Source organism: Acanthopagrus latus, chromosome 1 (assembly GCF_904848185.1).
Source record: "Acanthopagrus latus isolate v.2019 chromosome 1, fAcaLat1.1, whole genome shotgun sequence".
Classification (NCBI taxonomy): Eukaryota; Metazoa; Chordata; class Actinopteri; order Spariformes; family Sparidae; genus Acanthopagrus; species Acanthopagrus latus.
This window is the reverse complement of record NC_051039.1, coordinates 25,028,107-25,052,885: the sequence shown is the minus strand read 5'-3', so window position 1 is coordinate 25,052,885 and position 24,779 is coordinate 25,028,107. Positions and strand designations below refer to the sequence as shown.

General features: G+C 43.2%; 2 protein-coding genes and 1 long non-coding RNA gene across 19 annotated transcripts in view; 1 reads left to right on the top strand and 2 right to left on the bottom strand.

Moving 5' to 3' along the window:
• rgs12b (regulator of G protein signaling 12b) overlaps positions 1-6,637 on the bottom strand; it is a 46,301-nt gene extending 39,664 nt beyond the window's left edge. For 3 of the 8 annotated variants that reach the window (XM_037111309.1, XM_037111243.1, XM_037111393.1), the window contains exons 1-4: positions 5,985-6,118; positions 3,995-5,296; positions 3,424-3,663; positions 1,565-2,551 (exon numbers count right to left, since the gene is read on the bottom strand). In XM_037111309.1, coding sequence (XP_036967204.1) covers positions 1,565-2,551; positions 3,424-3,663; positions 3,995-5,074 — 2,307 coding nt within the window. In that variant the 5' untranslated portion in view covers positions 5,075-5,296; positions 5,985-6,118. Of the gene's footprint in view, positions 1-1,564; positions 2,552-3,423; positions 3,664-3,994; positions 5,297-5,532; positions 5,815-5,984; positions 6,119-6,497 lie in introns of those variants that run through there. The other 5 variants (XM_037111573.1, XM_037111483.1, XM_037111075.1 and 2 more) reach the window with 5 other exon arrangements.
• Positions 6,256-9,017, top strand: LOC119027311. The gene is made up of 2 exons (XR_005077346.1): positions 6,256-6,393; positions 7,881-9,017. It is a non-coding gene; the product is annotated as an uncharacterized LOC119027311 (long non-coding RNA).
• A 550-nt stretch (positions 9,018-9,567) lies between these two features.
• Positions 9,568-24,779, bottom strand: part of htt (huntingtin) — a 31,676-nt gene continuing 16,464 nt past the window's right edge. For 3 of the 10 annotated variants that reach the window (XM_037110292.1, XM_037110447.1, XM_037110690.1), the window contains 32 exons: positions 24,560-24,696; positions 24,343-24,459; positions 24,081-24,203; positions 23,064-23,323; positions 22,784-22,926; positions 22,415-22,643; positions 22,115-22,256; positions 21,807-21,986; positions 21,263-21,439; positions 20,927-21,003; positions 19,890-20,025; positions 19,672-19,794; positions 19,346-19,553; positions 19,004-19,149; positions 18,711-18,888; positions 18,492-18,590; positions 18,153-18,337; positions 17,946-18,072; positions 17,718-17,821; positions 17,293-17,447; positions 17,057-17,196; positions 16,888-16,970; positions 16,639-16,769; positions 16,397-16,529; positions 16,135-16,290; positions 15,847-16,037; positions 14,902-15,016; positions 14,425-14,638; positions 12,636-12,855; positions 12,244-12,406; positions 11,359-11,519; positions 11,030-11,243 (listed from right to left, as the gene is read on the bottom strand). In XM_037110292.1, the coding sequence (XP_036966187.1) occupies positions 11,030-11,243; positions 11,359-11,519; positions 12,244-12,406; positions 12,636-12,855; positions 14,425-14,638; positions 14,902-15,016; positions 15,847-16,037; positions 16,135-16,290; positions 16,397-16,529; positions 16,639-16,769; positions 16,888-16,970; positions 17,057-17,196; positions 17,293-17,447; positions 17,718-17,821; positions 17,946-18,072; positions 18,153-18,337; positions 18,492-18,590; positions 18,711-18,888; positions 19,004-19,149; positions 19,346-19,553; positions 19,672-19,794; positions 19,890-20,025; positions 20,927-21,003; positions 21,263-21,439; positions 21,807-21,986; positions 22,115-22,256; positions 22,415-22,643; positions 22,784-22,926; positions 23,064-23,323; positions 24,081-24,203; positions 24,343-24,459; positions 24,560-24,696 (4,967 nt within the window). Of the gene's footprint in view, positions 11,244-11,358; positions 11,520-12,243; positions 12,407-12,635; positions 12,856-14,424; positions 14,639-14,901; positions 15,017-15,846; positions 16,038-16,134; positions 16,291-16,396; positions 16,530-16,638; positions 16,770-16,887; positions 16,974-17,056; positions 17,197-17,292; positions 17,448-17,717; positions 17,822-17,945; positions 18,073-18,152; positions 18,338-18,491; positions 18,591-18,710; positions 18,889-19,003; positions 19,150-19,345; positions 19,554-19,671; positions 19,795-19,889; positions 20,026-20,926; positions 21,004-21,262; positions 21,440-21,806; positions 21,987-22,114; positions 22,257-22,414; positions 22,644-22,783; positions 22,927-23,063; positions 23,324-24,080; positions 24,204-24,342; positions 24,460-24,559; positions 24,697-24,779 lie in introns of all 10 variants that reach the window. The other 7 variants (XM_037110526.1, XM_037110607.1, XM_037110368.1 and 4 more) reach the window with 5 other exon arrangements.

The window sequence follows — 24,779 nt, the reverse complement described above, 5'->3', positions numbered from 1 at the left end:
TCCCACTGGATATTCATGAGCATGCAGGAGGCTTAGGGAAGTGTAAATAGTGAAACAGTGCCACCATGTGGCAAATACAAAACATTAATTAAGGATAATGCATAATAAACTGTATCACCTATACACTGGGTAACATCTCAGTTTTAAAACTTACACAGTATACTTTAATAAAGAATGACTTATGAGAGACAAAAGAACTTCTACATCGGTACAGTAAAGCTTCATTCATCACAGCAGGATTCGAATTTATTTTGCCTACCAGTAATGGTGGCTTACCATGACACCCACAGCCTTAAAAGCTGAGCGTCTCCAGTCAGAGGTCATTGTTCAGAGGGGTTAACATCCACCTTCCTGTCACCATCAGCCTCTACCCTGCCAATGGCCTTCTAAACACTTCCTCTGATTGTTCCCTGGGGGTCCCTGGGAGCCTGTCTGCTGCAAGTTTTGATGGGGGAAGCCCCGGCCTCCTTAAATATTAAGCAAACCAGAGTATAGCCCCGGTAGCTTTCTAATATGTGACTGTAGACAGGGGCAATGCAACTGTTTCCTACATTGGTTTTAGGATTTTGTATGAGTAATTCACAAGACGTGCTGTAGAGTCATTAAAGCAGAGGGAATCCTGTCAGGCTGGATTTATGTTTCAGCTTTTGCCTAAAAATCTTCCTTTCTATTGGCTGGAAAAAATAAACAGTCAGTGAATCAACACAAAAGGATATCTATTCTCACAAAGTAATGCAGCCAATGAATTCAAGTGTAGCGTCATCTTAATTGGTTAAGGACAGTTTTCATCAACTGTTTCTCACATTTCTTATGTAACCTATTTGAATTGCCATAATATATGTGCGCAAAGATGCCTTAACTGAAACAAAGAATCCCTTTACACTTTCTTCATTAAAATAAGTCTAAAGCCTGCTCTGCATGCATTGAGTCTCATTACGATGGGAAACAGGTGGTTTTCAGGTGAAGGCAGATGCCTAGCTGGTGCATAATACATGATCTGATACTGGAGCAGTGGGGATAAATAACTTATCAATCCACTTGTACTAAGTCTGGGGAGAGAGCCAACTTGAGTGTTGTCATTATTCAGTTATAATACGTGAATGTTTGGTAGGGTGAAGTAGCTACCTCGCAACTTCCAGAACCACTGAAAAGTTTTACATCTGAGTGAGAAAGTAACTTTGTTCGAGGACCGAACAGGTTAAGTGCCGGGTCTCTCGTAAGGGAGAGCGTGAGAATGCGATGGAGAGCAGAGGGATGAGCACAGATGGATTTATAGCCTCAATAAACTGTAGTCTTGGACACACTCTGGTCAGAGTAAATTTCCACAGCAGGGGTGTGTGATGGGGGATGCTACCTGCTGCCCGCGCTTCTCATCTCATGGTCAGTTTTAACACAACTCTTCCAAAAGCCCATAAACCAGCTGAAAGCAGCACGGTAGTAAGACTGATCTATGAGGTTGAATTCTGAATAGAAATGGATAAAAGACTTAGTTTTTCAAAGACATATAAAAAAAATCAAGGGTAATTCTAATTAAAATACATTTATAGCTTTATAAAAAATGTACCTTTTTCTCTCCCTCCTTCGCATTCCCTCGTTTCTTCTCTCTTTCACTCCTTTCTGCTCCAGCTCTATCCCTTTCCCCAAACAGCTTCTTGGCCCACTCATCTTTCTGAACAGCCAGCCGGTGGGTGTGTGAGTGGGGATGTGAAGGAGGAGGAGGCTGGCTCCCTCCAGGTGGTGGCAGGTGGTCTCCGGGGGCCAGCGGGGCCCGGTAGCGATCAGCAGGGATCTTATTCATGGGTGGGGGCAGGGTGCTGCAGTTAGCTGATGACCATCCGTCAGTGGATTCAGCGTATGACTCCTGGTCGCTGCTCAGACCCTGGAGGTGGCTGTGGTGGTGCTGCTGACGCCAGTCTCTCAGCACATGGACTGGCAGCCACCGCTGCTGCTGCTCCACCCCTACTGCTACTCCTCCACCCCCTCGCTTTTCTCCTCCCCCCACAGCTCCTCCCCGCTTCCCTGGTGAGTAGTGGTGTGGGTGGACCCCTCGAGAGTGCCTGCCAGGGACATCAGGGTGAGCCAAGGGGAGAGGGTGAGGGAGGTCAGCCAGGTGTGGATCGTGACGGTAGTGGCCATTCCTCAGAGCTGGCGGAGGAGGAGGAGGTGGGTGGGAGGCCGCGGCTCCTAGGATGGGGCTCCAGGCCTGCTGGGATGAAGGTGGGCTGTCCCAGTGACGTGGCCCAGAGGTGTGGTTGTGGTTAGGAGGACCCCCAAGGTCGACTAGAAGCACCCTGTTGCTTTTCTCTTCTGGTAGAAAGTTGCCGATCCCACTGTCACTGTTACTGCTGGTGCTGTGGTTCTGCTGGGCATCATTGTCTGGATCGTGGAAGGCCCGGGCCCTGACCCCTTCAATGTTGTCCCCCATGTCCCGGTAGAGGACTGAGACAAACTGGAGGAGAGGCTGAGAACTGGGCGGGAATTCCATGCAGCCTCCTGTGTCTGGGTCCGGGGTGCACTCAAAGCCAAACCTCCGAGCTACGCCTAAATGTACCTTAAGAAACAACAGTCATCGTGAGACTATGTCAGGCGATGGGGAGACAACAACAAAATTGAACAGGAAAATATTTGAATTGTTGCTTTCTGTTTCAAAAGAAAAAAACTGAAAAATAAAAAGGTAACTCATTTGCATAATTTACACTAGATTTAAATAACTTTAGACCATCTGTTAAAATAATCAGTATTAATTAAAGTTAGCATCACGGCTAAGTATCAGGTATTTCCTTATTCAAAACATCATTTGGGGATTTCAGACCATATTTATTTATTTGTGTCATCAACAGTTTTGTGTCGAGACAAAACTGAACACAATCACATTTGAAAAGTACGGCTTAGTTTGTTTAACATTTTTCATATTCTTCCATCAAAGCCATTGAGAAAAAAAGAATAGAAACCACAATATTGTTTTGGCAGTGGTACTCAAAAAGAAAGTTCAACAATTCCCAGAACAATTTTCCACCATTTCCACCCCTGAGAACAACCTTGTGAGGTTGGAACCATTCTGGATTTTAAATGAATAAGGCTGAATAAATAAAGGCTTTTCTTTTATTTTTATTATAACGTTCTTTTTTATTTCTATCCATCTGCATGTATTGTTTATTTTAGACTATTACTTATTTAATACTTAATGTTATTATTTGGGGGGTTTCTTTTTCTTCTTCTTGCCCTGTCTGAAGAACATATGATCTTCTGTGATCAGTTTTTTCATCTTATAGAGTGTAAAGAGTGCAATAGTGTAAAAAGAAAATAAAACCCTGGTCTTAATAATAATGGATTTAATGTTGAGATGAATGGAACAGCGTTGTCTCCCTTTCATTGTGATTTGTAACACCTCATTTTATCTCTTCTCTTTCTCTTTATTCATACCTGGTGGTGACACAGTTCTGGGTCCACAATGAACACGTGACAGGAAGTCCTTAAACCGCCCTCTTCATCTTGTCCGTTGCTGAAGTGACAGTCGTCAAGGTCGTCAGTCGCCTGCATTGTGACTAGACCAAAGAATCGGCGGTCGTCAGGACAACAGGCACTGAAGGCTAGTTTTTCTGCAGGATAGGTTGCCAGGACCTGACCTCTGTCACTGCACAGCCGCACACTGTCATGCATGACCTGGTAGGACATGGCAATGAGAAAGTCACAGTTAGCAGGTAAAAACATTGTTAATAACATAATAACATGACACACTTTCCATGTCAATACACTGTGTGTACACAGTGAAAATAAAGTAATCAAGTTATGATTATTTTTCCTGGTTTCAGCACTTTAAGTGTAAATACAATACAATCAATTCTTGATTTATCTGGGGCTTATACTCAACAATATAAAGTTCTCAAGGCTGTCAAGATAAAGGCATTGATGCCTTTTTTTATTAAATCTTTTACTAAATCCAAGGATTAAAAATGTGTTATCAGTAGATGTTTCACAAATCATTCAATCACACCTTCATCAGGACCAGTGAATGGATCTTTTGCTCAGCCCGCAGGCGCCTCATGCTGCATCTGATGGCTTGAAGGCTGTCATTCTCTATGCTCGTCCCTATGGAGGCCAGCTCAATGGAGCCCAGATAGCCAACAATCATGCCCACATTGAGGATGCCCTCACTAGGCTCTAGGACCAAGTCGCCCCCATCTCCCACATCCAAGTCTTGCTCTTCATGGTGGTGAAGGTGGAGATGACGAAAGTCTGATTCTAGGAAGACTGAGTCATCATTCAGAACTTGGGCCATCTCCTCCTCAGAGAGCAGGTTGGGGTTGCTCTGAGAACGGGAGGCGTTCCGATACGGCGGGAACTCCGGATCAGACAGCGGACGTGGCTTAGATGATGAGCTGACCCCAGGCCTGTCCTTGTCTGAGCTGCTGGAGGAGTGGCTGGAGTTCTCAAAGATCATGTTAAAGATCCCTCCGGACTGCAGCTCTGCCACAACTTTCTCCGCCCTGTTGATGCCAAGCTGCTTGGAATCCAGTTTGGGTTTGTACCAGCCCCCACGGGCTCCACCTCCTGACCTGCTGTTATTGTTGTTGTTAACACTGTTGTCATAGAAACCATCCAACTCATCGTCACTAGAGCAGGAGTCCAGGTAAGATGCTGCCATTGCGCTGCTGCTGTGGTGACGACTTCCAGCTGTACGCTGGTGGTGATGGTGCCGCCGGGGACGCTCTCCCTCAGCGATGACCAGCTTCAAGACGCCAGAGCAGCGTCCGATCAGTTTGACCACATCCTCATGGGACGCCTTCGAGACGTTGATGTCATTAACAGACAGGATGTAGTCTCCTGAGCGCAAGCCCACATAGTCTGCAGGGCTCCCTTTCAGGATGCAGCTGAGGACACATGGACTTTGACCTGACAGCGTAAATCCATACCCCGTTCTCCCTCTCGCCACTTCTACGGCTCGGATACGACCCTGCTGGTTCGAAGAGGAGGACGGAGGAGGCGGGTTCAGCCCACTCCCACCACATTGGCGCCTTTTGGATGATGTGTCCGCTTGCCTGAACATTGTGCCAGGGAACTTCCTCTTGTCCATTGATCATGCACGTGTCAATCAGTCACCATAGTTCTGCTCAAGCAGCAACACGGGGCATATCCAACGTCAAACCAAGATGCTGTCGAGCTTCTACGAAAATGTGAACAGCAGTCCCAAATGCAGCAGAGGGGTGAAAGTGTGGCTTCAGTTGTGGCACGGCCTTGCTACTGTAGCATTCCCATCCTGGTGTTACTCCCTCTCCCAATTCACAGGCCCAGTTACCTGCAGAACAACAGAACACAACCAGGTCAGTCACTTGAACCTCTTTTGCATGCTTTTGCTCTCTCTGACTGAGCTTCTATCATACTTCAATCCATACATAGACCAAACATGCTGTCTTCCTGGTCTATAACAAAGTTATTTTAAAATAGATATTGATATCATAATAACTTTATAAATGACCATATTGACAGTTCATAGCGCACGTTAAGGGGAAGGGACTTAACACATAGCCACACCTGTGCAGGGTGGAGTCTGTACAGCTGCGTCCAATGGGGAGTATGTTACAAACCAGAAGCGTTTTCACACCTGACAGGCATGCAGGTAAATCTAGACAGACCCAGCCTACAACAACTTCATGGTAACTTTAAGTTGAGATTTAAATTGGCCTATCGCTCAGTACCAACGCAGACTGCTGCTTTCGTTTGTTTTAAACAACCCCATTCTCACAAAAAGTGAAACAAGCGAAGGAAGATGTTAACATTAGCTGAAGTTAGCTGACGCGTTAACAGTATCCGTTAGCTTAGTTAGCCGTACATGCTAGTAAAGCTACACACTCGCGCTGCTCACAGTGGTCGCTGTTGCGAGACAAAAACAACCATGTGTTTGTCACTTTACACTCAGAAGGGCATGCTTTTTTCAGTCAATTCTTAAGAGTTAGCCAAGAAAAAAAAAAGTTTCTTGCCGTTACTTTGCTGTTCAAAAGTGCATCCACCCATGCTCAATCTCTAGTCCCGCCTCCCGAGTTCCACTTCTTTGGAATGTCGGTCTGTATCTATGGCAACGGCGGTGTACACAGACTTTTATATCCTGTCATTGGTTTTCCTGGTTGTCAGTCAGAGAGCGAACAGTTATGCGGACAAATTGACAAAAGTTAGTTTGAGAAATCACAAATAAAAGTAAAACAGTAGCTCATTCCACAGGTGTCAAAACTCAGTGTCACAACAGTGTCCGTTCGAGTCCGCTGTTACAATTTTTAAGAGTGTCAATGGAAGCAGAGTGCGCGTATCGATGCGTCTTAACCAACACGCAGCTAGTGAAGCGAACAACAGCTGGCCACAATACGTCTGAGTTGTAAAGCAGGGACAGCTAAGTAAAAGGTGGATGCAGGTCCTTTTTTTTTTTTTTTTTTTTTTTTTAATGTTCCTACTAAGATGTTTGGTCTAGCGGGTGCAATCGGCGGGGCATAGGAAAAATGACTTACTTGTCCGTGTCCGACGGTGATGCAGCTCGGGCTGTATCCATAGTTTGGTAGCTAAGGTTAGTAAGGTAAACTCAGGGACGATGAGTAAACAAAAGAAAAGGCTGCACCATCTGGCGAAGTAGCCTTAAGAGGAGGAGGACTGGAGGAGAGGGAGGTGTGCTTAGAGCGGGACGCGGAGGGGGGGAACCGGGGGGAAACTTCAAACTGTCTGATTAAGGCAAGAAAAGACATTATAGGGGTTTTATAAAGTTCATTAACTTGTTAAAGAAAATACATTAACACTTATTATAGTGTATCTGGGATTGAAGTTTATGTAGGCTGCTTGAACAATGGTGGAAATCTGCATTTGATTTTATTTTTTGGTAATGGTCCTTTAACTACAGCTCATACTGCTGCGCACTTTGACAAGCATCAACATCACGTTAATACTAAAAAAATGAAACAGTTCTTTCGTGCCATTGAATTAAAGTTTTTAAAAAAAAGTCTACTTAAATGAGAAACGTGTATGTCAGCATTGTGCAAAGAATCAATAAAGTATTGACATTTTTATAGCTGAAAACAAATCTGTAAAAACATTGTCTGTAAGAAGGAAAAAGAACAGCAGAATTTATCTGCAAGTAGGATTTCACATACAAGTACAATTTGCTTTGTGTATTGGTGCATTATAATAAACGCTGCATGACAAAATATGCAAAACAGCATACGCAGGAGTGTGCAAAATTCACAGTAATAAGTTAAAAAAAAAATGCAATGCGCAGAATAGAGTCCAACACAAACCTGATGGTTTAAGTTAATTGTTAGCTTTTATAGTTATTGTAGTTGTGGAATATAGATATGAAACATGTCTGTAAAACGTTCTAAAACATTACTAATTAAAATAAAACTGTTTTGAAAAATGCAACCTGATCAGCTTTATGTGATGGTCAGTTTTATATGTAAAGTGCTGTGCTTAGTGTAAATCATACATCATACAATCACACATGATACGCCCCTCCTAACGTTCAGCCAAATACAGTGTCGGCCACATACAGTTGCTTAATGCCCGTGCCATCACGATTTCAGCTCAGCACTTCATGAACCATATGGCAGCTGTCTGCTAATCTTGTTAATACCTTTTAATCATGAACCTCCCATCTTAATGGCTGCTGTAAAACAGGCAACATATTGCGGAGGTCTATAAAAGGGAATTACAGCCGGGCTGGGAAAAGTAAATTGTACAAAATGTGATAACTGGATCATGGAAGAGCTCAGTTAGATGTCTGACAACATTATTCAAATGCAGTATACAGTAAAAGACCTGTGCATAAGCAACTGTTGGTAAAATTGTGTGTTTTCTCTCTGGGGTTTCTGCCCGGCTAAGATTGACCATTTGTTGCCCATCAGGCTAGTAGGAGTTGGCAGGCGATAGGTTTTTCTTTCTGACGGAGCGAGTATGGCAGATCATGGTTGTATCTTCTCTCTCTCTCACACACACACACACACAGTCATGTTGTAATATCACACACAAAGCACCTTCTGCTGGTTTGCCATTTTTTTAGGAAGTCATACAATTCTCAAACATCACACAAGATAACATCTTTAAATAATTTATTCATTTCTACAACAGACCATATGCAGTGATTCATCTCTTTAAAGTATTAAAATCAACAGAAATACACAGTCTCCTTAAGATATTTTTTCACAGGCTATTGGAAAAAAAAGTGAAGGTGGCTCCAGTGTTCTGGTGAGGATCCAGACTGATGAAACTAAAGGGGAATCACATCATTCATGGTCTGTTCTTCTTCTACTACCACCTCCAGAGAATCACTGGATGAATTTCAGTTGTGTCACCAAACTGTATTTTTCTGGAAAGGGGAAAGAGGTATTCTTTTAAAGCCAAGACCCAACATGCTAATGGTAAAGATAGTCGTCATTATGGGGCATATAAAGTACTTGGCAGAGCTGAGGTTTAACGATAGTAAATCCCAGCTTTTTAACTGAGTTGTGGATTCTACAAGTGGAAGAAAAATCGTCATGAAGAGAAGCAAGTTAAATCAGTTGAACATGACCTTTGTCGAGACCTCCACACCCACCCACCCCCCAAAAAAAAAACCACAAAAGATTTCTGGGTAATCGTATTACCACCCCCTGCAGGGGTCGTCAGTCAGTCTTTTGCTCATCCAAAGCCTAAAGGACGAGATGAAAAGAACAAGCCCTCTGTCCGGTTTGAATAACTGCCTTTAACTTCATTAGTAGTGAAAAAAGATAGATTTAACATCCTCCATGTGTTTCCTCACCACAAAAATCCGTTGTGACTTTGAAGAGACTGTCAATCATCTGATTTAAAAAAAAAAGATTCATTTAATCCACTTCAGGGAAGCCTCTCATTGGAATTTAAACAGCTACAGGCGACTCATTTATTGTGTGAATACATTAACATGATCAAAAGGAAGCCAGTCACATTGCTTTTAAGGTTGGAAAGTATTTAGCATACAAATCACTGATATTTTACTTTTATGTACTGTAGGACTCATTGCATATTAAAAAAAAAGCGCCTAACAACATGAGGAACTTCAAGTTTTTAAGTGCTAGGTGTATTTAATATTCTGCACAATGACAATGAATGATGAAATATTTACCAATCTTTAACAGAGACAAAACAATATTTAAAGCTCAACAAAAACAGAGACCTCCTGGCGTCACATTAGGCTACACGTCCTCGTCTGTTGATTTGTCAAAGCTGCTGTTGGTCACTAAGGTCACAAGGCTCCCTTTGGATTGTGTTGCATCTCTTCCACACAACAGTCATGGCAACCATTCCCTGGGAAATACAGTATTAAGGACTATGCAAGAAAATAGCAGTAATGCTAAGCATGCTTTCAAGCTTTCAGTGTACAGGACATACATATATTCAGTCTTTATCTAAGGCAAGTGTATGTACAGAGTTACGACAGCCAGCACGCTCCCAGGCAACTCAAGGTCAAGTCTTCAATAAAATACTATAAGCTCAGAGCTTTCTGCATTCTGCTGATTTACTGACTTTTCCTTTTCTCATCGTGTGTGCGAGTTTGTGTTAAGACAGACAAAAGAAAATGACATCACATTATCTTGCTGTCTATTCCAAGATCTCTCATCTTTACAGTTATTTTTTTTTTATCATGCACCATGGCTTTTCATATTACTTTACAATGACTTTTTACAAGATACGAAGGTAACTCCATTTAAAGGTGACTGCAAATCACTTCCAGTCTTATAACAACAATAGTCACATCTTACATCCTGAGAATTAAAAAAAGTACAAGAAATGGACAGGTGGAATAATTCAGGTGCACTGGGGAGCATACAAGACTTGAATGCAGTTTAAAAAAAAAAAAAACACACTAGACAAATATAAGCAATGATAAAAATAAGAGGAAATACCTTCCTCCCTGCTACTGGTTAAAAAAAAAGAAAAGATGAAATCACTGCAATTTTGGTATTTTTCTTGCTGAAGTGTCAGTATATGGACCCTTACACAGTTACAACTATGCTTCAGTTTGAAATGGGATATTTTTAAATACTTCCAAATATATATACCCGTTCAGTTCTTTTTCCCTTCATCACAACATTAGAAGATACCACTGCACAGACAAAAACTGTAGCAACTTGCTGAAATAGGTGCAAACAAGTTGTCCTTTCTGCAGTGACAATTGCATCATCTATTCTCTGCTTCTTATAGTTGGAAAGAAGAAAAAAAGAAAAAAAAACACTACGGCTATTAGTGATCATTCATACACATACAATCTTTAACATGTGTCAGAATGACCACAAGTAACTTAAATATATTCAAAAAAAAGAAAAAGGTCTTCAACTAAGTATTGACAACATTAAGCAGGCATTTCTGACCCATGTGTCAGCCCATTGTCAGTGTCCTAACCAGACCTAAGCACTCTTCAACAAAAACGCACTGAAAAATAGACGCATTGAAACTTTAAATATAGTAAATACTTTGCATTTTCTATTTTTTTTTTCTCTACTGTACTGACATCACAATACTCAAGCAAGTCCTCACAGGAAAATATAAATCCAATTTTGTGTTTGATTAATGTTATTTTATGTTTTTAAATCAAGGTGCTGGGTAGGAGGAAGTGTTCAAGGTGCTGTCATTCATCTCCAGGAATGGTCTGTTGGGGGAGGGGGTTGTAGGCAGAACCACACAGTTTAAGGGTTTTGCAGCCAGTGTCCTTCATATAGGTGCCCTCCTCCTTTTACATCTAACATACATCCTAAAACTTAGATCTCCCCTTGGTATTTTATGTTCACTCCACTGAATGCATCGTGGTGACCTCAGTAGTTCTACTCATTTACCCAAGGGGGGAAAGGATGAGGCTACAGTAGATTTTTTCTAATGACACATTCTGTGCTTCCCCTCCATCACAACTCAAGGGGGAGGTGTACATGGAGATCTAATTTCTCGCCCTACCACATTTCCTCTCTCTAATCCACTTTTCTCCCCATGCTTCAGTCCCCCCCGGGCCTCTCCGTGCCTTCTTGTCCATCTCAGTCTACCGCCCTCAGAGTGACGTGTCCTGGTGGATTGACTGCAGGCAGCCCAGCAGCTGATAATAAGGGCTGCCTGGCGAGGCCACAGTCTCAAAGACTGACTGGAAAGCCCTGCGGTCCAGTTCCTCGTCAATCTGGTGCCGGTAGAAATCCATGGCCACCAGGCAGAACAGGTTGACATCCACCACCTCGCTGGAACCCATTCGGCTGATCACGTGTGGCAGTCTGGTAGACAGCAGGGGTTAAGGACAAGATACCACACTGTTTGGTATAATATACATTATTGGTACCATGACCCAATCACAGTCCTGTTCATGTGGCTTTTATCATGAAAGGATACAATGCTGAGATCCACTGGGAGGTTGAAGCAGAAACAAAGAAACAGGAGAGGCTCCACATGGCCATGGCCACCGGTGTCCTCTGAGTAAAGTTGGACAAGGACAGCAGAACCCAGTCTCGCACCATAGAAGACTGGCCTGTGGCATGGAGCGTCTGGAAAACCTGGAAGTGTGTGCAGAGAAGAGGGACAAGCAGGAAAAGGTGAGAAATCAGACTGTCAGTGAAACTCAGCCTTTTTCCTTTTTTCAAAAATTGGAATCAAAAAACTGAACCTAACTACTATCCTGGAAAATGTAAAACATCCGTTAAATTGGCATACAATATTGGCATTTCCAGGCTAGAAACCTCAAAACAATTAACCAGCTTTGCAAGACTTAAGCAGGTTTTGCAAGTCACTGCATCATGCTTGTGGATAACATTTCAATAGAAGCACAGCTGAACAATGCTGCTTCGCATTTTCTTCTACTCCAAATTTCAATGGAGTTGATGTCAGTTTTTTTAAGATCCATGTATAAACAGGAATCCACTGTCTGTGCTCCAGCTTGATGTTGCCTTGACAACTTATTGTCTGGTTGTAAAACAAATGAGCTGGCTGGGGTGGTAAAAACAGAGGGGACCAAGTAACTTTGCTGAGACTGGACTTCATTGAAATTCTCTAATGCTCCCTGCGCTAAGCAAACTGCAAGTATGGGTGCAAAAGAAAAAACAGAGCAACTCTTCTATGGTCAAAAAATGTGATTACCTATTAATGAATGAAACATAAGACCCAATTTGGAATTGTGAGCCTAATGTAAACAAGTTTTCAATCCAAATATTTGGTATAAAATGCATTCAAATGGTTGTGTGATTTTTGTCTCCATTTGCATGGATTTGTGCTGCTGCTGACCTTGTAGACAACAGTGGCCATGAATTGTGGGTAAGGCTGCTGATTGGACAGGAACTCTCCGATGACCTTGTTCATGACGTCCTGTGGCGGGAAGAAGTCATCCAGAAACTGCGGCAGTATCCTAGCGACCACCCGGGCTTCGCTGGGTAAACCTTTCCGGATCCTGCAAACAAGAAACCCCGGAAGAGCAAATGACGATGAGAAATGGGACAGTTGCTACAACTGCATGTCAAAAAGCAGCCACCATGAAATCATCTTGGAAACTACAAACCCATGGAGGTCAAAGATGAAGAAAGCTGCAAATTTAAGAGTTAAGATCTGTTTTTTTTTGTTGTTTTGAAATCATACAACTATATAAACCCTTGCATAATGGATGGCATGTGTGTGCATACCTGTCAAAGAGCACAGAGACCCTCTCCATGGCAACAATGATCGACTCGCTGTCTGGGGCCTGAGGGTCAGAGTGGGCAGGGCGGCTGGCAGGGCTGGCTTTCTCCTTGCCTGAGGAGAAACCAACATGACCCGCCGTGACGCCCACCGCCTCTGCTACGGCAGAGCCAGAGTCAACCTGACCTCTAACCCCTGTCACGTCTGAACCCGACGCAAGCACCGCTGAGAAGACGAGAGGGGGGTTGGACCAGTGGGGGAGAGGTTAGAGTGGGTGTGGGGACACCAAAATCACAATTTTGTTGACCTCAAACTGAAAATTGGTGAAGTTCTTGGAGCTAATAAGCAGGTTTTCTGTAGGTGACTGGTGCTTAACGCATTGGATTTGTCTTGGGTACATAACATACTAGATTAACCTCTCCTGTGACCCAAATCTGCTTCAGCTTGCTTTGCTGTACAGCACATTAAAAAAGGGAAGTATGCAGGAAGTTAGGTGTCGGAGCTGGTGTTTATTTACAGGGGTTGCTGGCTAGCTCTTGGCAACAAATTATCCAGTCACCATATGGACAAGAGCATGCCAAGAGTCGCCAGAGTTAGTAGGGGCCAACGTAGGGATTAGAGGTAGGGTATATCAGAGGTATGCAATACATGTATCACATGCAGGAAGCAAGCATGAAAGGGTTGGTTAGTTTAAAAAAAAACAACAACAACAACAACAAAAACAAAAAAAACAAAAAGTTAGTCACCATAATAAAAGGTTCACAGTAAGTTGGCCTTCGAGGCAGTGGGTGTTATAAGAGCCAATATGTAAACTTGGCCATTGTACACAGTTTGAATAACATGAAGTATTTCCAGTTGCCTCTGTACACTGAAAGAATAACGATTTAAAGAAAGTACAGTAACTACTGTATTTTCTTTAAACAGTGATGATAAAGATTGAGACTAAAGAGATTTTTACGACCGTGTCCACACATCATTTAATATAAATATATGGTGTATATGCACCGCTGTGAGCTGCATGCAAAAGTCACATGCATGATCACGTGCAAGCGAGTGAGTTACTTATGGGCTACAATTTATAACTAGTTTTTATTTATTTAGTAATCGATTGCGGCAATCCTCAAAACAATAGTTTCATCCAAAAATGTGAAAATGCTCTTAACAATTTCCCTGAGACCAAAGTGACTTCAAGTGTTTTTATCCAATTAAATAGAAGCTGAAACCAGCAAATTGACAGTTTTGCTTGAAAAATTGGGGAAGAAAAAATCTTTACAGCTCTAAACCAATGCAACACCACGTATCCCACGTTGATACTGAATCAGTGCCGTCTACATAATTTCTTAGATGTTTACAATAGCAAGTGCAAATCACTTGCGTGGCAGAGGTGGACAGGTAATGCTGCAGCAGGGACAACATTACATTTTAGTGTACGTACTACTAGGAAGGAAGGGGATCAAAGCACAGGAAAGAAAGGGACACAACCTTGCCACGGCACTGTGGCACTGTAATGTAAAAAAAAAAGAAAAATGGTGCAGGTCTGCAAGCTTAACAAATATCAGTGCAGCATCTCCTTCTGTAAGGACAACGGACGATAATGTAGCCCACTACTATTTTGAATGTCCATGCAGGCGAGTTAGCCACCTCACTCAATCCCATGATGAGTTTGAGAGAAAGTCAAACAGCACTAATGAAAGAAGCAGTCCTAACACAGTCCATGCTGATGATTTAGCCAGAATGCAACATTACATTTGTAGTGGATTTTAAGTGCATCAGTCATGTTAGTGCCTATCTTACCAGTGTACATGCAGGTGAGCATGAGGCCAAGGGCAGCCATGGCTCTGTGTGGCGACGGCATGTTGACTCTGTCCACGCTGAGTTTGACCAGCGCTTCTCCATCCACACGGGACAACTGCTCCGACAGGAGGAGGCGTTCCAGACCACGCAGCACGCAGTGATAGATGACAGAGGGAGTAGAGTCCTCGCTGGCAGACACCATCACGCCACACAACTGACAGACGGGGACAGGGGCATAAAATAAAGGGATAGGAGACAAAGAGAAAACCAGGATGCATTATAGATGAGATGAATAGCTAACACCAGCACACCAACTCTTTGAACACGTGAAGTTAAAAAAATTCACTGAATGCCAATTTAATAAAATGAATTTGTTAGTAAAAAACATGAGAAAAAACAATTTCACTGCATTTTCTGTTTTTAGATCAGAATCAGTATTATATTGGAATGTTTTATTTTTATACTTCAACTGTTTACCTGTATAATGCCGGCCATAAACTCAGCGCCTACATCCAGAGGGTAGTTCTCCATCATGTAGAAGGCGACTGCGCACATTACCAACACATGCTGCTGGTTATGCAGGTTAACACAGCTGCAGGATGCAAAGACAGGAGACACACAGTAAGTGGACTAAATCAGCATTGAAATAAAACAGAAAGGCCATCATGCTTTTGTTAAAATGTGAAGGGCAGCACCTAGTGGCCAAGTCTTGCACTGCACACTTGGTCCCATCACCTTATTGAAACCCAACACATTACAACACTGCTCACACTACAAGACATTTTGACCCCAACTTGACATTTTAATGTGATCTCAGACCACTTATACTGATTAACAAGCTTATTCATTTAGAGATTAAATTGTCGCAGTATTACAAGATAAATACAATTGTAACACATCCTTCCCCTAACGTGGTTCACAGTATACATTAAAAGAGGGCATAAACCTAGTACAGAATGGATTTATTTGTGCCCTCAAGAAGGGTAAATTAAGAAATTTGAATGTGCATGATCTACACGAATATCATCAACATGAAGCTTATTTAATAACTCATTTCATTATCATAATGCTGTGTGTCCAGTGCCTCCTTCACTTTCTTCTCATGTTTGTGTGGGCCATCATTGGATACTCCTTTTCTTGTCTCAGACTGTCATTTCCAAGGGGCCATAACTACAATTGATCCACTTTTGGCAAAAGAGAAAAATCAAAACGTGTTTGAGAAGAGTGTGTGTTTTTTATAAGCCTGTGATGACGTGTAAAACAGTGCTAAACTGTTTTAACTGGAGGGCCTTATAGGGCATGAGGACAGATTGCCGATTGCTTGTTGCGGACTTGGGGGTTTTAGCCATCATCGGCTCATTAAATGTTGAAATAAGGTCAATGTGTTTGTTTTGGAGAAAAGAGACTCCAAAAGATACTCACTGAGCAATAGCCCTGAGGTTGGATAGCAGGTACTCAGAGACAGTGGGGATGAGCTGTTTGGCTGTGTCATCCAGCAGGTCACACTCCAACACATAAAGCACTCCATGCAGAGCCCCCATTCGGCTAGGCAGGTGGGTACTGCGTAGGGTTGTCTCCAACAGACGGCACACAGGCTCCGCTATTGCCTTATCCTAGGGATACAGAGTTTTCATAAACTGTAGAACATCAGAGGTTGATAATACACCACTACATCCAATTACACTGTTCCACCCACACAGCCATGCTCACCATGCCCAGGACAGCAGCAGCCTTGCAAATGGCAGGCACCAAGTATTGATTGAGGATCTCATCCTCTGGCGGGTGGAGCTTCTGCAGTTCCATCAGGGTGGAGAACATCATGTCAAACTGGTTCCTCTCTGTGAACAGATCCGACACTGCCAGCAGCTACAGAGAAGAGGAGGATGACAGTGGAGAGAGTAAGGAAAACTAGATTCCTGTTCCAAGAACCGAGTAAAATCCTTTAAAAGCGAGTATGTTCAATGCAGCTCACCGATCGGACCACTTCACTGATGAGGATGGTTGGGGTCCTCCTGTTACTCGGGGAGCCAGGGATGAGCCACTGGCTGTAGAGCTCCAGGAGAAACTGGGAACAGGAGTGAATGTCAACACCTGCACGATGCTTCCTGAAAAGACACAAAGACAATGTTAGGTCACGTTGGGCATTCTTGTTTCAATACTGTGTTGAGACTGAAGAAATGTGTAAGAGCACATTACTGCATTTTTTTGTCTGACCTAGAGTTGATAGGGGATATTGGTGGGGACGTGGGGGCTGGAGTGTCTGCTTCATCCTCTTCATCCTCACCCCATTCTTCCTCTCTCAGTGGGGTGATGTTGTTTCCTAGCCACACTGAGTGGATGGACACCTGACGAAAGAAATGCATCTGCGTGTGTGCTACTGAAAATCTTAACATTCAGAATTCAAAACACAGACTCTTTGAGCGTCATGTTATCCACCTCATCCTCCTTCCGTGCTTCCCTCACCTGCCCTAGTTTATAGTCCATGTTGCCCATCTCCCTCTCTGTGTTGATCTGAAGCAGCAGCTTCTCATGGCTGATTAGGGTGCCTGCTGAAACAAATGAAACGAGAAATGAGAGTGGAAGTGCAGCCATTGGAGAGACAGAGACAGTTTCTGAATGCTGATTGTGTTACCAGCTGAGGCTGCCGACAGCGACGGCACAGGGTCCCAGGCGTGGTATGGATGGTGTGTGTGGACATTGTCTCTCTTTGAAACGAGAGCCTGAATCTCTCTCTCTACTTCTCCCCTGATCACTGCCAGTTTCCTTCCGAACCTTGGAACACATAGAACAAAATCAATAATCCAAATATCATTGCATGCTTGTTTTGGACAGTACTACAGTGGGAAAGGAAAATGGCTGCATAGCTACCGTGTTTCCAGGGCTTTGAGGCTCTTGTTGCGGGGCTGCTGTTCCAGACAGCTGACTGCAGGGTTGCCAGCAGTGGGCAGGGTCATGGCACTCAGCACCAGGCTGGTGATAGCCTGCACTGCTAACACATTCAACTGGGTTCGCTCCAAGTCCTCCTATAGATGAAAGGATACATTGAGGAAGATGAGACAGACCGAGACTGGAAACAGAGGGCTGTAGAACTGTTTCCCACAGTTTATTCCTATGTGGCTCTGCATGCGCATTTCTCTCCACACATACAGAAATTCTTGCACATCTCTCACTGAAGTGAACAACTGTGAGTGTTTATACAGACTCGTTTGAATGGCAAGTTCTGTAGTCGAATCAGCACTTAACTAGCAGTACATTAACGAATGTGAACAAAAGTGTATATAATGTATATACACCTCTTGCTGCGTCTCCTCCTCCTGGTCCATAGTGATGGGTTGGGTGACCAGCACCCCCAGCAGAGTGGCCCAGGTCTCCTCAAACTGTGTTCTGCTGCTCCAGCCTAAACAAAACAAAAAAAACAATCAGATGAGAGATAAGAGGATGGACCTGTTGCTGAAGTAATGTTTAAGTTTAATCCTATGAATCAGACTGAGATAAAGAGAAAGCCTATTTCTTGACTGTACCCAGCGTGTTGATGCGGTAGAGGAACTCTCTAAAGACATCCTTTTCCTGCAGGAAGTCCACAGGGATCTCTGGCAGCGTTGTACCATACTCTCCTCCTGGCTGAGGGGACCAGCCCAGTTTCCAAACCTGCACACACACACGTAATTTTAATAGATCAATATGTTCATCTATGCAAACTCAAGGCTTAATATGTTTTACATACTAACCAGTGGAGGTACTCTGGTGTAACTGTTGACCAGTGGCAGTCGAGACAGACTGATAACGATGTTGCGCAAGGTTGGTGTGAGGAAAGCGGGGAATGCACTGTTTCTATGGTGACCCAGTGCAAGGACACTCTGCAGGCCTTCCACCAGCTCTGCCATGATCTCACATGCTTGCCACTCAAACATATCTGCAACACAGAAGGAATTCCATCATATATCCCCTAATGCTTTCCCTCTGAGATCTATTTATGAGAATGCCACCACTAGACATCAAACAGGGAGCTTAACCCCGATACAAAATGCCTAACAATCAGCTGTTTTACTGAAACTTTGAGCACTCACGGTCGGCATGCGAGTCCACTTGGTCTCCTTCAGCGTCTCTCTCTGCCTTTGTCTTTTTCTTCTCTGGATGCAGAAGCTGGTCACCGGGACTCACAGCCACTTGGAAGACAAAAAGGTTTTTAAAATTTTTAAAATGACACTCAAACTTTCAGTCCTAAGGCACTAGCATCATGTGACCATACTAAATCATTCGGTATACACATGTCCTTGTGACCTCACCTGCAACGATGATTAGACGTAGGCAGTAGATGAGGGAGCAGGTTTGTGTGATGTACTCGTGCGTGGACAGTTTGTTCCAGACGCAGGGCTGCTGCAGGGAAAGACATAGGCAGGACAGAGCCCACTGCAGGTCCACACTCAGGGGCAAGCGGTCCTGAAGGAGACGCCACACGACCACCTGGGTCAAGAAAGACATACAAGGGTGACAGATGTATGTGAAGAAAAATCCCTTATACTACATTTCTATTTGGAAACTGTTTTTTTAAAAATGCGTGCCAAGTGTGGTCTTTAACCTCAGCAGCAGTGCAGGTGAAAGTAGTGATGAGGTGCTCCTTGTCAGAAGGGATGTGTAGTGAGGAAGGCAGCTGGCTCACAATCAGCAGGTACTGAGACAGAGCTCTACAGAGCGACAAAACCCTGGGGTAGAAACTTGGCTCACCTGAAAAAACAGACAGCCAACACGTAAATACACACAATACTGCAGAGGGAGAACAAATCTCCTGCATTAACCTCAAAGTTAAAGCCTTATAGAATAAGTCAAGCTCAAAGTCACTTCAAGTTGTACATCAGGTCAAAATTTGAGACTCAAATAGTGCAAGACATCACAAAACTAACTCCTGTATTTCATGACTTACCATACACGTCAGCAATTTGGTCCCAGTAGGGCTGTGACTGGGAGGGAGGCAAGAAGGACTGGTGTGGGACAGGAAGTGACCCGGTAACCCCTGCCAGCTGCTCTAAGGTCACCTGTAAGGCCGTTTCCAACAGGAGTGACCCCTGACCCCGTGCCAACCGCTGCACCCCCATACTCAGGCATGGACAGAGCAGACTTAAGTTGAAATCCTACAGAAGAAACATAAAAGGTTCAGGTTCAAATGCAATGTGCTCCACTTTTAATTGATCCATGTTTGAGAATGTTTATCCCTGAGGTCTGATATGTGAGCGCTGCAGCCTGTGTCACCTTGCAGCTCATGATGTTTAAGAGGTCAGCAGGAGGTAGTTTGGTAAGGAGTTCTGTCGTCTCCAACAGGGAAACATCTCCACGAAGACAACACTGAGACTTCACCAGGGCCACATACCACTCCTATAAACAAAATGTAATTATGTACATATCAAATTTGTCCTTAAGTTGCAGGATCAAAACAGACGTAATACCAGACCATTTCTATAATCCCCCACCTTATCTGCCATGACAAGTTCAGGGGCAGGTGGTGGATCGCCATCCAAGGGATGTGATGTCACAGGAGGCGTGGGGCTGCTGGTGTCAGCAACAGTGGCTCTGAATCTGTCCAGCAGGGAGTAGAACCTCTGATGCCTGTGATGACAGAAAGACACCACACATTTATTCGATGTGACAAACACCTGTCCTGTCCTTGCAGAGATGGCCCCCTGACAACAAAGGACAACAAATTGTCTTAGTCTAGAGATACCACATTTGGTAACAATCCATATTTAAACATGAAGGACTAATTACAAGGAAGCAGATTATGCAGCATTTTGGCAATCAGTTAAAACCTGCATGTACTTTGTTGGCAATGAGTCCCACCTCAGGCTAGGTGCCAAGTATACACAACAGTCAGTGTGTGGCTGCTTTCAGTGATGAAATGCAAGTCTTGGTAAGCAGAAGTAAAATGTCTTGTTTTCTTGTAATATAGGTTCAATTTAAATGTGTCTTTGGCATTTTGTTTTTTGCTTTGTTAAGTGGTGTTACATTTGTAGCTAATGTTTGTTCATTTAAACAGATGCACTGGTCTAGTTATTGTCGGTTCCAATCCAATTATAATACCTCTGGATATATGCAGATACTATGTTTTTATCCGATATAAGTGTTTCATACAATGACTTGTACAGTTTATTAAAACGTGGATCATTTTAAAACAAAAGTTTGACTTTTCAAAACAAAATGTAGTCAAAGTGACTGCATTGTTACTGACATAATAGTGCATTAGTAATTTGGTAATTAAATCAAAATTTAGGTAACAAACTAGTGCAATCAAATGAGCAAATAACAATCCACACAAGTAGAACAAACAAAGCGGTCAAATTTGAAATTGGCCCCAAAAACTGCCACACTGTCACTGATTGATGATCTTTTGAGTCACAGACCGATATCAGTATCAGGTGCATCCCTAGTTATTACTTCACAATCACAAGTACAATGTGTAACAGAATGCCAAAACATTTACTGAAGTTTGCTGCAATGCAGAGAGTGTTACCTCTGAGCCAAGCCACTGGTCTGGAGGTATTCCTGGATCCTGTCCAGCTCCTCCACAGGCAGCTGAGCTACACTGTTCTGCAGGGTGGAGGGACAAAACACATGATCAACTTGAGGGAAATCACAAGTAAGCTACATGAAAAGGACAACAGGTTCACAACTTCCTGTTTTGATTGTTTTTGTATCCTTATGTGTTACAATTGTCACAAACATTGATTTTGTTGTCCCGTGTCAAAGAGATAAGAGTTTCAAAGAAAAAGACAACCTTAGCTTATGAATATGTATCAAGGATATTCAGTCTTGTAAAGCACATTATCTGTATGAATCTAAGCCATACCTGCAGGGTCTCTGCCAACAGCATCTCCACCCTGCGACATGCTAGTGTGTCCACCATGCGAGCCAGTACCCTGAAGGGTGTACTGAGCAGCTTGTCTACATACAACATCAGAAGGGAGCCGGACTGACTCAGGTGGATGCCTTCCAAACACTGCAGAGTCTTCTTCAGCATGGTAGGCTGCACAGGACGACGACAAGATTTAGGTAGTTAGTTAGGAAAGACATGACAGTGTGAGAGGAGGACGTGAAGAGGATGGGCAAGGAAAGAGGAAGACAGGAAAAAATAAATAAAAATTGGAAAAACTTGAAATTACATAAAGTGCAATAAAGTAGGCTCAAATAAGAAAAGTCTGTATTACTCTTATTACTAAAAAGAATTGTTTTTTTAAACATGACAGAATAGAATAGCGGAACATTAACATGTGATAGAGTAGGAAGCAGTTATTATGTGAAGCACTTTGGTCTATACTGGTTCTTTTTAAATGTACTTTGTGTTTCCATCACCCCTCATTGGTCATGTTATTCATAAACAGGTGTAATCTCACAGTAGTGAGGTTGTCACAGCGGGACTGGATGGCCTGGATGAAGAGGCCGCTGGCAGCTGAGTTACGGTGCACTGCGCTGATGAAATCCTGCACTGGAGGCTCATGGGAAAGGTTGATGAGGTCACGCACATGGTTGACAATTAGCCAGGTCAGATGCTCCGAGTCATGGAGGTTCTGGCACTGTGGACATGAGAAAAATGTAAATTGCACCATCATGATTTTTGATAATCATTAGCCATTTTTGATCAATTCCAACAGTGTTAAAATATTAACTATTTGGCACTGTACATCATGCTTCAGAGTCTCACCACATAATCACAGAAGAGGATAAGGGCTCCCCTGCGGACAATCTCTCTGTTGACCATGGCTAACCGAGCCTCAGGCTTGTCCTCTTCTCCTTCCCCTGAGGAGTGAGGGCTCAGCAGCTTTGTGCAGGAGAGGCTTTGTCTCCTGAGAGAGGGATGGAGAAAAGGTTGATTTTCAACCATTTGTTGTTCTACAGACTGATTGTACAAATGTTCTGATTAGCCTGTAAAATCTAAAAAAGGTCAAAGATATTTCCCCCCCACAAAAAACACAAGTTTGTTTCTCAGACTATCCATTCTTACCTGGGTGTCTGGTGCACCTCAGCCCACCAGGAGTAGTTGGTGTAATTAATTATAAGGAGGACCTGGCACCACAGAAGCACCAGAGAGGGGTGGGTGGTGATCAGGCACTGCACCATGCTGTTCAGCCCCTCTAAGGGGTAAAACAGGCCAGACTCTGTGCCAGTCTGTCCACCTCCGCTCTCACCCTTCAGTAGACGGCTGGCTGCGGCTGTGATCCTACGAAACATTCCTGAAACAGAAAGGAATACCAAAAGCTAAATATGCAACTGGTAAAGTGTATTGAATGAATTTCAGCGTAAAGCTTATGCACTGCATACTAGTTCCATCAACTTTGAGAAACAAATGACCACTGTAACAATTTAAGCTCACCACTTTTGAAGACATGTATGAGACACATGAGCAGTGTGCCCAGCTGCTGACAGTAGAAGGTGTGCTGCTGCTCTGTAATGTCCACCTTAACCTGCCTGGAGGAAATGTCATCCAGCAACACTCCTACCAGCTGGAGGAGGAACCTGGAACAAGGCGAAATTTACTGTCATTGAGAAGGAAAACACAAATCTATCCATTTATCCATCCACCTAGGTCCAAGTGGCAACATTGCTCTATCTTTTTATCAAAAGACATTCTAAAAACTATATGCTTCACTAACCTGGCAAAGGTTTCCTCAGGCAGGGCTTTTTGTGCCTCACCATTAGGCTCCTGGTTACCGACCATGTCAGCAGTAGGCGGGTCATTTGAGGAGGGGCTCTGCAGATGTAGGCGGCGAATTGTGTGGCAGGAGAGAAGATGCGGGGAAAGGGAGAGTTCATGGACCCGGGACAGGACAATATCCTCAGTGGACTGGGAGACAAGTACCCTGAGCACCGCCAGGATACCGGACACCCACAGCTGGACTGTAGCTACTGATGCCTGAAGAAGCACAAGTTGGATGTCAAGCCAAGAAATCTATATATTGCAATAACTGATCAAAAACAGGTGCTAAGGTGCAGCAGCAAAGCAAGTCAAAAATCTGTCCAGGATCTTTTAGGTTCTCTGAAGGTTTCAACAAGTCAAATTTCTAAAACCCTTATGGATACAATTTAAGACTCATTATTTTGGTTAGTACGTCCATGAAATAAGTACAAAACATATTGAAGGAATGTCACACGAGTACTAGGTCTTAGCAGGTGTTAGCTGGTGGCTTTAGGATTATCTGACTTAATTTGTCAAAGTCATGCCTTTATACCCAAGTTCCAAAATTGGGCATTTTCTTGCACAATGTTTGACAGGTTTTACATTCATTATTTCAACCAAGCACTAAATAAGCTATTCCAGAGCCAGATTGTGTTGCACTTACCAATATAAGAAGGTAGCAGTCGAAACTATTTTATTTTTTTTTTTTTTATAAATTAAATGAGACACATTTGCGTGCACACACACACACACCATAAACTAGCTGGGTGTGCTCCAGTAGATTGGTGGTTATGGGTTTCTTTTTATAATTTTTTTTCCCCCAAAACACATTTAAAAGTCTAACCCAAAGTTAACAGAACCTCACAACCTATAATGTTCACTTTATAACCCAAAAAAAGATCAGTGAACTTTTTTCTTTGGTGTCTTAAGACTTCAAGGACCTACAAAAACCCTGATCTCTGCACATGTTGAGATATCAGATGTGATGTCTCACCATGGTGACAGGGGTGGTGAACATGCTCTTGAGCAGCATGTCGACAGGTCTAAGAGAGGAGGGAGCCACGGTCTCAAACAGAGTGTTCAACACTCCCAAAGCCTCTGGAGAGTCCAGGTGCATCTGTGAGGACACAACATAAAAGTGTGTGTGGTTTGTCAGTGTGTGACATGTTTGATCTTACTTTACATTGCAGTGATTTGAATTTTCCGATGAGAGAGGCAGCTAATTACAAACAATACACCTGTATGCATCTTCTTACCTGCTGCTTGGCAATCATGGGAAGAATGACATCAGCAATCTGTCTGGACAATCTCTTCCACTTGTCCTCATTCTCTTTGTGACACTGCTGCAGTACAAGGATGAACATCTCCAACACCTGAAGCACACATGTAAAAGCAAATGTCAGGCAGAGAAGAGACCAACTAGAATACTTTTACATTTGCATGTTGTGACAGTTTGAATCCATTGATGACTACCTGATGGTATTGCACAAGTCTGAGCAGCATGGAAACAACCACTTCTTTCTGTGTATCCAGTTCTTTGCCTGCATCTGCTTTGTTTGAGCCTCTCAACACAAACAGGTCATGAACTATTGGCTGCAGGGCTGGGATGGCTGCAGAGGAAGGAGGAGAGTCAAATATAATTACTTCAGACTCAATTTCAATCTCCACAATTACCAGAAGCAGAAGAACAGAC